This window comes from Oncorhynchus mykiss, chromosome 32 (genome assembly GCF_013265735.2).
Source record: "Oncorhynchus mykiss isolate Arlee chromosome 32, USDA_OmykA_1.1, whole genome shotgun sequence".
NCBI lineage: Eukaryota > Metazoa > Chordata > Actinopteri > Salmoniformes > Salmonidae > Oncorhynchus > Oncorhynchus mykiss.
The window spans coordinates 8,195,941-8,208,037 of NC_050572.1; the positions used below are offsets into that span (position 1 = coordinate 8,195,941).

Genomic DNA, 12,097 nt, shown 5'->3' on the forward strand with positions numbered 1-12,097 from the left:
TCTACTATATTATGACAGACCAGCGAGATCTACTGTCTCTACTATATTATGACAGACCAGTGAGATCTACTTTCTCTACTATATTATGACAGACCAGCTAGATCTACTGTCTCTACTATATTATGACAGACCAGCTAGATCTTCTGTCTCTACTATATTATGACAGACCAGTGAGATCTACTGTCTCTACTATATTATGACAGACCAGCTAGATCTACTGTCTCTACTATATTATGACAGACCAGTGAGATCTACTGTCTCTACTATATTATGACAGACCAGTGAGATCTACTGTCTCTACTATATTATGACAGACCAGCTAGATCTACTGTCTCTACTATATTATGACAGACCAGTGAGATCTACTGTCTCTACTATATTATGACAGACCAGCTAGATCTACTGTTTCTACTATATTATGACAGACCAGTGAGATCTACTGTCTCTACTATATTATGACAGACCAGCTAGATCTACTGTCTCTACTATATTATGACAGACCAGCTAGATCTACTGTCTCTACTATATTATGACAGACCAGCTAGATCTACTGTCTCTACTATATTATGACAGACCAGTGAGATCTACTGTCTCTACTGTATTATGACAGACCAGTGAGATCTACTGTCTCTATTATATTATGACAGACCAGCTAGATCTACTGTCTCTACTATATTATGACAGACCAGTGAGATCTACTGTCTCTACTATATTATGACAGACCAGTGAGATCTACTGTCTCTACTATATTATGACTTACCATGTAGACAATAGGACGCTATTTGGGAACCAGACAACATTATTTGTCAAACAGGTTTCAAAAGCCAGGTGTTCATTTCACCAGTGTTCATTTCACCAGGTGTTCATTTCACCAGGTGCTGTACCAGGTGTTCATTTCACCAGATGCTGTACCAGGTGTTCATTTCACCAGATGCTGTACCAGGTGTTCATTTCACCAGATGCTGTACCAGGTGTTCATTTCACCAGGTGTTCATTTCACCAGGTGTTCATTTCACCAGGTGTTCATTTCACCAGGTGCTGTACCAGGTGTTCATTTCACCAGATGCTGTACCAGGTGTTCATTTCACCAGGTGTTCATTTCACCAGGTGTTCATTTCACCGGGTGCTGTACCAGGTGTTAATTTCACCAGATGCTGTACCAGGTGTTCATTTCACCAGGTGCTGTACCAGGTGTTCATTTCACCAGGTGCTGTACCAGGTGTTCATTTCACCAGGTGCTGTACCAGGTGTTCATTTCACCAGGTGTTCATTTCACCAGGTGCTGTACCAGGTGTTCATTTCACCAGGTGCTGTACCAGGTGTTCATTTCACCAGGCGCTGTACCAGGTGTTCATTTCACCAGATGCTGTACAAGCTTGGTGAATAACCTGGCAGGTCTTGGTGTGACTCTCGTAGTTAAATAGCTAGGCTGGTGTATTGTGTGTGTGTGTGTGTGTGCGCGCGCGCGCGTGTGTTAACCACTTCGTTAGAATAGGGTGTGTTTGACTGTTCGGTAAACACCCATCAGTTACCCTTAAACTGGCAACAGGTGCGCAGTATGTTTGTGTTCTTATAAGCAGGAAGTGAAAATCTATCTCTGTGTCATTGCTGTTTCCAAAAAAACGCGTTGAGATAGAGGGTCCTCTGTTTGATAAGACTTGTGTATTAATATTGTCTTATTGCTGGGAATGGTGGGTTATATGCGTGTACATTCACTACGTGATCAACGAATCAATACAGCAACGATATCAGAGTAGAAGCCCGAGCAAACATACAGGTATATCTCAGCCTATTCCAGTTCCTGTATCTGGAGAGGCGTGTGCCAGAACGGTGAGAGCAGCTTTGGAGTAAACAAGACAATGAATGATGACACACCGCTCGGGTATCTTGCTGAGTAACCACATAAGGAATCGGCTTCGACTCTCACACACTAGGATTGTATATTTTAAATAAATATAATATCTAAATTAAATCGGTATGACCTTAAACTGTCAAAAAAAAAAGAAGAAGAAGATGGGTGTAAATATCCTTGATGAGAGAAAAACAAACTAGTTAACGCATCGTGATGATGACAGGGTGACAAGGAACTCATATTAAGATGTGTGATTTATGTATGAGCTTGCCGTGCGCACACACACACAAAATACAAAACACACACAAACACAAATGTATCACACTTGTGATGAAAACATGAATCGTTTTTTTTCTCTCTGGCTCTACGCTGACATCTAGCGATGCTGCATCACTCTGTGGAACGCACGACCGATGTAAAAACAAGGACTGACTGCCGCCTCGCCGGGGTGTCAGGGCCTCCGTTGCGCAGGACAGAGACACTCTGGGGGGCTATACCCGTGGGCAGAATCCGCTGTCTGCCGCAGAACCAGCAAGAACGCAGAGATGAGAGAGACAATAACAACTGCGCTATGCGCGGATGGTATTGCATGCTGTAGGGACCATGTGCTCACAAACAATAACCAAGCTGTTAGATCAACAATCAATATGGATATTTCTCTTATGATTTATCTAATTGGTACTTTTATGGGATTTATTTAGTAATAGGTTCCTTAAACAAATATCTGTTAATTTTTTTAAATGTCTATTATCTAATAATATTCCATCACTGTTAAGACTGGCTTCGGTTTAATAGTAATTAATTTAATTATATCGACTGACATTGTTTACTTTCTTTTCTTGTTTATGTCATTCATATTACACGACCTAAATCCAGAATCCGCATTACATTGAACTAATGCGTGTGTATGTGTAAAGCATGGGTCTTATTATTGAGAAAGGCGGCAGAGAAACGACTGCAAATAACTGCCTCTCAGTTCGCTTCAGACCAGCGGTTCAGACAGTCAGACAGAAATGAGGTCAGATACACGAACGCTCATTGCACACTCCGATTATTATTACACGGTTTATTCAGCCAATGGACGCCGGCGGGGAGTGGTTTTGGCCAAAAACAGGATAGAGACAGCGCGTGATTGGCTGTTTAGAATGGCTTTTATTTCTCGGGAGGGGATATAAAAGTGTGTGGCGTTGAACGGTATGTTTACAGTATACTGGCAGAACGATAAGGAAAAAGGGGACTATGAAAAAGTGCGACACTTCCATTCTTCCACATGGTTCTCTTACTGCTCAGGCTAGCTGTGCAGACAGCGATATTAAACATCTCATAGGAAAGTTACGGAGTTGTTTTCAGCAGCGAAGTGTTCTTGGTATCACAGGGCGAGTTTTCAGTCGCACTGGAAGTTGAACGTTTGAGTGCAGAACTTTGACGTTTGAACTTGTTATTTTGTGCATCTTTTGGAAAATATCCGCGCACCGGAGACTTAAGTACACAGTGCTCCAAAACGGACTGATCAGACAGAGTACTGCGAAGAAAGAGAAAGCAGACCTGCAACAACTTTTACACATTCGGTCTGTGTGGTTACACAAACATACATTTCTTGAGTGACTGAAACAAAACTCTGATGATAGAACATTGGCAACTTTTACGCACTTCACACCATAACGACATAATTCTGAATAGCACTTTTTTAAAAATTTGCATTCCTGTCTAACCGAGAGACAGAGAAGGAAAGAAAGGGAAACGATGGTACAGCACATCAGCCACGCAGAGAGCACAGATCCCTTCTCTCCCGGCGGCGACTCCACCGATACCGGGGATATGGACTTGGACGTGGACCCGTCCCCGACTCCCGGGTCTCCGCTATCCTCCAACGGAAGGGACCGAGGCAACGTCGCCTGGTGTAAAACCCCCACAGGACACATCAAGAGACCGATGAACGCGTTTATGGTGTGGTCTCAGATCGAGAGGAGAAAGATCATGGAGCAGAGCCCGGACATGCACAACGCCGAGATCTCCAAGAGGCTGGGCAAGCGCTGGAAGCTGCTCAAAGACACGGACAAGATCCCCTTCATCCGGGAAGCAGAGCGGCTGAGGCTCAAGCACATGGCCGACTACCCTGACTACAAGTACCGGCCGAGGAAGAAGGTTAAGACACCCAGTACCAAGACAGAGCGGGGAGAGAGAGGGGAGAAAGGAGCGGATAGGAGCGGGGGCTCAAAATCCTCCTTGAAAAAAAGCTCTGGATCTATGGGGGCCAGCAGAGCGCACAAGCAGGGACAGGGGAGCGCCAAGCTGGCTACCCAGGGGCCGGAGTGTGCATCTTCCGCGGATCACCACACACTCTACAAATCCAGGTCAGTGACTAGCGCTCGACAGATACCAGACAAGCAAACGAGGCGCGAACACATGTTTGGCGGAGGAGGGAGCTTGGACAGCGGGCCACCCTCTGTGGGAGTCCCGGGCAGTCCTGCCCTGAGCAGCTCGGCTGAGTCCAGTGACCCGATGAGCCTGTACGATGACCAGGTGACGGGGACTAGCAAAGCCACTAACCCTTCATCATCCTCATCATCAAAGGCCCGCCTCAGGTATACACGTGCTTCCTCTCCAACCCCGTCCGCCTCTCACTCCTCTGCCTCCTCCCTCTCTTCTTCCTCGGATGAAGAGCAGGAGGATGAGCGGTTCGAGCTACAGCCGAGCCCTGGGTTTAAGAGCATGTCTCTGGGCAGCATGGGGCCATGTGTGTCGGAGCTGGACAGGGATCTGGACTGGAGCTTCGGGGAGTGCGGGGCGGGATCTCACTTTGACTTCCCCGACTACTGCACCCCAGAGGTCAGCGAGATGATCTCGGGAGACTGGCTGGAGTCCACCATCTCCAACCTGGTCTTCACCTACTGAGCGGCAGAGAGGAGGAGAGAAAAGAAAACGCACAGAGAAAATAAGGGAAAGAGAACCCCCTGCCTCGCGCAAAACTAAAACCCCGTGAGTGAGAATCTTCAGACATTCTTTCAGATTAATGGGGAGTGAAACGTGCACAAAATAATTCCCCTGCGGTTTCGGAAAATAATAGCCTAATTTGAAGGACATGTGTTTAGGTTATTCAAGCATGGTGTGTGCTTAATTAAGAACATCATATTTTTCATTTTGTGCTTATTGACAGGGATCATAGACACGAATTGGGACAGGCATGGGAGCATTGCTGCCTAGTGCGCAGACCTGACGGAAATAAAGTGCTTAGCTTGCATTTGGAGACGGGAGAAATGCTTTCTTACTCCCTTTGATCCCGCCTCTGTTTAGGAGTGACACACAGACGGACTTACTGAACGGAAGCATTCAACCGGGCCGCAGAAGGACGTTTTTTTCTGCCTGATGGTGATGATGACTGTATGAATAAAGAACATTTTTGGAGAGCTTGACGTTGCAAGTGGGTTGACGGTTTTATAAGGGACCCAGTCTGGTTATTTACCCGCCCTGTGTTGATGGTGTTTGTGGAGTTAATATTCAGGTTTGTTTTTCTTTCTGAAACTTAGAATAATAATGATAACAGCAAGCACGCGCTCCCTGTGGACTATTGTTCAATTTTAGTGATGAACCTGAAATAATAATGTTTATCGCAATGTGATTACAGCGCTGAGTGTGTGTGTGTGCGCGCGCGTGTGTGTGTGTAACCACAGAACACAGTTCACAATCACCAGCTTTCCTCTCAACGGCAGGACTTTTAATTAACAACTTAAAACTCAGAATCTTTTGTCTGAAAACTTTTACGCTCTCAATGCACATTTCAGGACCATTTCCCTTCCTGCGCAACTCCTAGTGCTTCTGACTTTGTAGTTATTCTATATCAGATGACGTTTTTTATATCGATGTATTTATACCAGCCGAACATGTTTTTTTTGTTGTTGTTTTATACTTTGAAGTATTGTTATCGTATAATAGGTCTCGTTTATGTGTAAGCCATGCACCTGTCTGTATCCCTCCGCGGGAGGGCTAGACGTGTATCTTATTTGAATGTTAATATCTCTCACTTTTTAAAGGAGAACTCAGTGTGTCATTGTCTATACGTGTATTTTTGTAGAAGATCTAAAGAGTGGATGCCGGTGGATTTTTAGGGTTAGTTTCCCTTATCTTCGAAGCCAGAGGGTCCGTTGTCACACAATCTGCTCCCTATACTATGTTTACGCATTGATAGTATCACGCCACATGCTTCTTAAAGGCACAGTGTCTATATTTCACCAGCCGAGTAAACAAACTCTCACACCACTGGAGCACCATTTCCACCCGGTGACTGCGTTTCTACAGTGGGTTTGGATAACCTGGACCCAATCTGTTTGCTCTGTCATGTTAAAGACCTTGGCATGATGGCACAAACAGACTGGTACACAGGCTATATCAGAACTGTTAAAGAGAGAGATAGAGATGCTGTTCGATTGAGAGAAAACATCTGTATGCTTTTATGGTGATATGTTTGATTTGAAACCACTGGATGGAATGTGACACTCACTATATTCTATATGCCTATTTGAGTCAGAGGGAGATGGAGGGAGGTGGAGGGAGGTGGAGGGAGGTGGAGGGAGGTGGAGGGAGATGGAGGGAGGTGGAGGGAGATGGAGGGAGGTGGAGGGAGATGGAGGGAGGTGGAGGGAGATGGAGGGAGGTGGAGGGAGATGGAGGGAGGTGGATGGAGATGGAGGGAGGTGGAGGGAGATGGAGGGAGGTGGAGGGAGGGAGGTGGAGGGAGGTGGAGGGAGATGGAGGGAGGTGGAGGGAGATGGAGGGAGGTGGAGGGAGGTGGAGGGAGATGGAGGGAGGTGGAGGGAGATGGAGAGAGGTGGAGGGAGGTGGAGGGAGATGGAGGGAGGTGGAGGGAGATGGAGGGAGGTGGAGGGAGGTGGAGGGAGATGGAGGGAGATGGAGGGAGGTGGAGGGAGATGGAGGGAGATGGAGGGAGGTGGAGGGAGGTGGAGGGAGATGGAGGGAGGTGGAGGGAGATGGAGGGAGATGGAGAGAGGTGGAGGGAGATGGAGGGAGGTGGAGGGAGATGGGGGGAGGTGGAGGGAGGTGGGGGGAGGTGGAGGGAGGTGGAGGGAGGTGGAGGGAGATGGAGGGAGATGGAGGGAGGTGGAGGGAGGTGGAGGGAGATGGGGGGAGGTGGAGGGAGGTGGAGGGAGATGGAGGGAGTGCTTTGATTGTCTATCATTGTGCAATTGCATAATAAGAATATTTTGTAAGTTTTTTTCTACCTGTTGTCTTACTTACTAGCAAATTGTTTTCCTATATTATGGCATGGCAAATTAGCATTCGTATTTCAGATTCAGGTATATGTATAGCTGTTGTGTTTTAGGATAAAAAATAAATAATAATAATATCAATTGAAGATATTTATGTTTATTGACTGTATTATAAGGCAGATAAGATTGTGTTTATGATTTATGAATACCGGTCAGCGACAGGCACTAAAATTGCCATCTTTCGACATTCTGATGTTAAAGATGATTGGTCCAGGAATGTCTATCTTCATACCATTTTATTTGTTCTTTCTTTCTTTTTTCTTCATTTGTGCAATATGCTGTGTGTATGATCATGTTTCCTCCAATCATACCATAACTCATTTAAATATAGAACTCAACGCCAGCCAATCGGGTCAACGACTGCCTCAGACCTCTGTACAGAAAATGTTTGTTTGTTTGTTCGTTCGTTTGTTCGTTTTTGTTTTTTCAAGAAGGAAATAAAATCAGCTGGAACTGAATCTCTTTGTGTTGATTCGATGGCAGTAACAGTGTTCGGGTTCCAATCACAGGGGAAGCCAAGCCATGGGGAAAACACTTTAGTTCAACCGGTGTGTTGTGATAATTGTGTTGTTTGCTCTATAACCTGTCAATTCATCTGCCCTGACACTGTGATATAGAGACACTGATATATAGACACTATGATATATAGGCACAGTGATATATATAGGCCTAAAGGACAAGACAATAATAAGACACTGTGATATATAGGCCTAAAGGACAAGACAATAATAAGACACTGTGATATATAGGACTAAAGACTGAGACAATGAGAAGACACTGTGATATATAGACACTGTGATATATAGACACTGTGATATATAGGCACTGTGATATATAGACACTGTGATATATAGGCACTGTGATATATAGACACTGTGATATATAGACACTGTGATATATAGACACTGTGATATATAGACACTGTGATATATAGGCACTGTGATATATAGACACTGTGATATATAGACACTGTGATATATAGACACTGTGATATATAGGCACTGTGATATATAGGCACTGTGATATATAGGCACAGTGATATATATAGGCCTAAAGGACAAGACAATAATAAGACACTGTGATATATAGGCCTAAAGGACAAGACAATAATAAGACACTGTGATATATAGGACTAAACACTGAGACAATGAGAAGACACTGTGATATATAGGACTAAAGACTGAGACAATGAGAAGACACTGTGATATATAGGGACTAAAGACTGAGACATTGAGAATACACTGTGATATATAGGGACTAAAGACTGAGACAATGAGAAGACACTGTTATATATAGGACTAAAGACTGAGACAATGAGAAGACACTGTGATATATAGGGACTAAAGACTGAGACATTGAGAAGACACTGTGATATATAGGGACTAAAGACTGAGACATTGAGAAGACACTGTGATATATAGGGACTAAAGACTGAGACATTGAGAAGACACTGTGATATATAGGGACTAAAGACTGAGACAATGAGAAGACACCGTGGCAGAATAAATTCAACCACACCTTTGTTTCGTTACAAAACCGTAGAGCAACGTTTGTCCTGTGAAGTCTACAAAATATATTACATGTAAAAAAAAAGTTACATGACCTACAGCATGGTCAAGCAAAATGAAGGTTTACGACATTTTTGAGCTACTAAACTATTTATTTAGAACCACAAACATTTTTGTTTGTTTGTTTGTTTGTTTGTTTGTTCTGTCAATGACATTTAGATTGCGGTGATTGGGTTTGAAGCCACATCCAAACTTCCTTCCTTTAACATTTTACCGTTGGTGTTCCAGAACCATTCACGACTGAGCTCTGGAACCATGACATCATCACAGTCCAACCTAGAAGTATTAAATGAAGAACAACTGGACACACAAATGATTTCCTACTCTTAGAGGAGAACAGGAGGTTTGTTTTTGTGCCAGTACTTGTCTGTGTTAAGCTGAATCCAGTATTACGCCTTAAATTAATAGGAGTGGATCCTCTCTGATTCCCTAATGCTACATCAATAGGAGTGGATCCTCTCTCTGATTCCCTAACCCTACATCAATAGGAGTGGATCATCTTTCCCCTCTCTGATTCCCTAACCCTACATCAATAGGAGTGGATTCTCTCTCCCCTCTCTGATTCCCTAACCCTACATCAATAGGAGTGGATCCTCCCTCCCCTCTCTGATTCCCTAACGCTACATCAATAGGAGTGGATCCTCTCTCCCCTCTCTGATTCCCTAACCCTACATCAATAGGAGTGGATCCTCTCTCCCCTCTCTGATTCCCTAACCCTACATCAATAGGAGTGGATCCTCTCTCCCCTCTCTGATTCCCTAACCCTACATCAATAGGAGTGGATCCTCTCTCCCCTCTCTGATTCCCTAACCCTACATCAATAGGAGTGGATCCTCTCTCCCCTCTCTGATTCCCTAACCCTACATCAATAGGAGTGGATTCTCTCTCCCCTCTCTGATTCCCTAACCCTACATCAATAGGAGTGGATCCTCTCTCCCCTCTCTGATTCCCTAACCCTATATCAATAGGAGTGGATTCTCTCTCTTGTCTCTGATTTTCCATGTGGAGAAAACGTGGCTACCATGGCAACACTGTATCCAAGACCAAGGAGGCCACGCACAATTCACTGGGGACCCCATTTCTCTGTGTGTGTGTGTGTGTGTGTGTGTGTGTGTGTGTGATGGGCACAGACAGCTCTTTGGGATGGGGGAGGGGTGCCAGACTTTCCTCTAGGCATGACTTGATTGGGGGGAGGGGATGGCGGAGGGTCTGTGTCTGCCTGCCTGCCTGCCTGCCTGCCTGCCTGCCTGCCTGCCTGCCTGCCTGCCTCCCTGCCTGTCTGTCTGTCTGTCTGTCTGTCTGTCTGTCTGTCTGTCTGTCTGTGTGTCTGTCTGCCTGTCTGTAATTGGGTGTGTGTGTTCTGTCTGTAATTGGGTGTGTGTGTTTTGTCTGTAATTGTGTGTGTGTGTTCTGTCTGTCTGTAATTGGGTGTGTGTGTTCTGTCTGTAATCAGGTGTGTGTGTTCTGTCTATTCTAGTGGATTGTGCCAGAAACTGCCTTCTGCCTCCTAAATTCAATTCATTCCTTCTGGATTCATTCATTTGTCTCCTGAATCTAATGACAGAGAAAGACAGAGACAGTTGAATAAGGAGAGAGACCCTCACAGAGGTATACTATTTAGTGTGGATTCATTAAGGGTTAGGGACAGAGACAGTTGAATAAGGAGAGAGACCCTCACAGAGGTATACTATTTAGTGTGGATTCATTAAGGGTTAGGGACAGAGACAGTTGAATAAGGAGAGAGACCCTCAAAGAGGTATACTATTTAGTGTGGATTCATTAAGGGTTAGGGACAGAGACAGTTGAATAAGGAGAGAGACCCTCCCAGAGGTATACTATTGAGTGTGGATTCATTAAGGGTTAGGGACAGAGACAGTTGAATAAGGAGAGAGACCCTCCCAGAGGTATACTATTTAGTGTGGATTCATCAAGGGTTAGGGACAGAGACAGTTGAATAAGGAGAGAGACCCTCCCAGAGGTATACTATTTAGTGTGGATTAATTAATTAATTAATTAATTAATTAATTATTCCTCTTGACCAGATCCCTATGGCCAGATCCCTATTACCAGATCCCTACGGCCAGATCCCTACGACCAGATCCCTACGGCCAGATCCCTACGGCCAGATCCCTACGGCCAGATCCCTACGGCCAGATCCCTACGGCCAGATCCCTACGGCCAGATCCCTACGACCAGATCCCTACGACCAGATCCCTATGGTCAGATCCCTATGACCAAATCCCTATGACCAGATCCCTATGATCAGATCCCTATGACCAGATCCCTATGACCAGATCCCTATGACCAGATCCCTATGGCCTAGTCAAAAGTATTGCACTACGCAGGGAATCGGGCGCCATTTGGGACATACTATATGACAGAGAAGGGGTCATTACAGGGTCATTACACAGATTGTATTCAATAAGTAACAGACAGCTCAGACTGTATTTAGTAAGGAACAGGCAGCTCATACTGTATTTAATAAGGAACAGGCAGCTCAGACTATCCTTAATACGGAACAGGCAGCTCAGACTATCCTTAATAAGGAACAGGCAGCTCAGACTGTATTTAGTAAGGAACAGGCAGCTCAGGCTGTATTTAATAAGGAACAGGCAGCTCAGACTGTATTTAATAAGGAACAGGCAGCTCAGACTGTATTTAGTAAGGAACAGGCAGCTCAGACTGTATTTAGTAAGGAACAGGCAGCTCAGACTGTATTTAGTAAGGAACAGGCAGCTCAGACTATCCTTAATAAGGAACAGGCAGCTCAGACTATCCTTAATAAGGAACAGGCAGCTCAGACTGTATTTAATAAGGAACAGGCAGCTCAGACTGTATTTAATAAGGAACAGGTAGCTCAGACTGTCTTTAATAAGGAACAGGTAGCTCAGACTATCCTTAATAAGGAACAGGCAGCTCAGACTATCCTTAATAAGGAACAGGCAGCTCAGATTGTATTTAGTAAGGAACAGGCAGCTCAGACTATCCTTAATAAGGAACAGGCAGCTCAGACTATCCTTAATAAGGAACAGACAGCTCAGACTGTATTTAATAAGGAATAGGCAGCTCAGACTATCCTTAATAAGGAACAAGCAGCTCAGACTATCCTTAATAAGGAACAGGCAGCTCAGACTATCTTTAATAAGGAACAGGCAGCTCAGACTATCCTTAATAAGGAACAGGCAGCTCAGACTATCCTTAATAAGGAACAGGCAGCTCAGACTGTATTTAGTAAGGAACAGGCAGCTCAGACTATCCTTAATAAGGAACAGGCAGCTCAGACTATCCTTAATAAGGAACAGACAGCTCAGACTGTATTTAATAAGGAATAGGCAGCTCAGACTATCCTTAATAAGGAACAGGCAGCTCAGACTATCCTTAATAACGAACAG

General features: G+C 44.6%; 1 protein-coding gene across 1 annotated transcript; it reads left to right on the plus strand.

Moving 5' to 3' along the window:
* The first annotated feature begins 2,723 nt into the window (after positions 1-2,723).
* On the plus strand, positions 2,724-6,420 carry LOC110487863 (transcription factor SOX-4-like). Its single transcript, XM_021559778.2, has one exon. It carries the CDS (start codon positions 3,596-3,598, stop codon positions 4,745-4,747), a length of 1,152 nt encoding a protein of 383 aa, XP_021415453.2. The 5' UTR covers positions 2,724-3,595; the 3' UTR covers positions 4,748-6,420.
* The last annotated feature ends 5,677 nt before the right edge of the window (positions 6,421-12,097 follow it).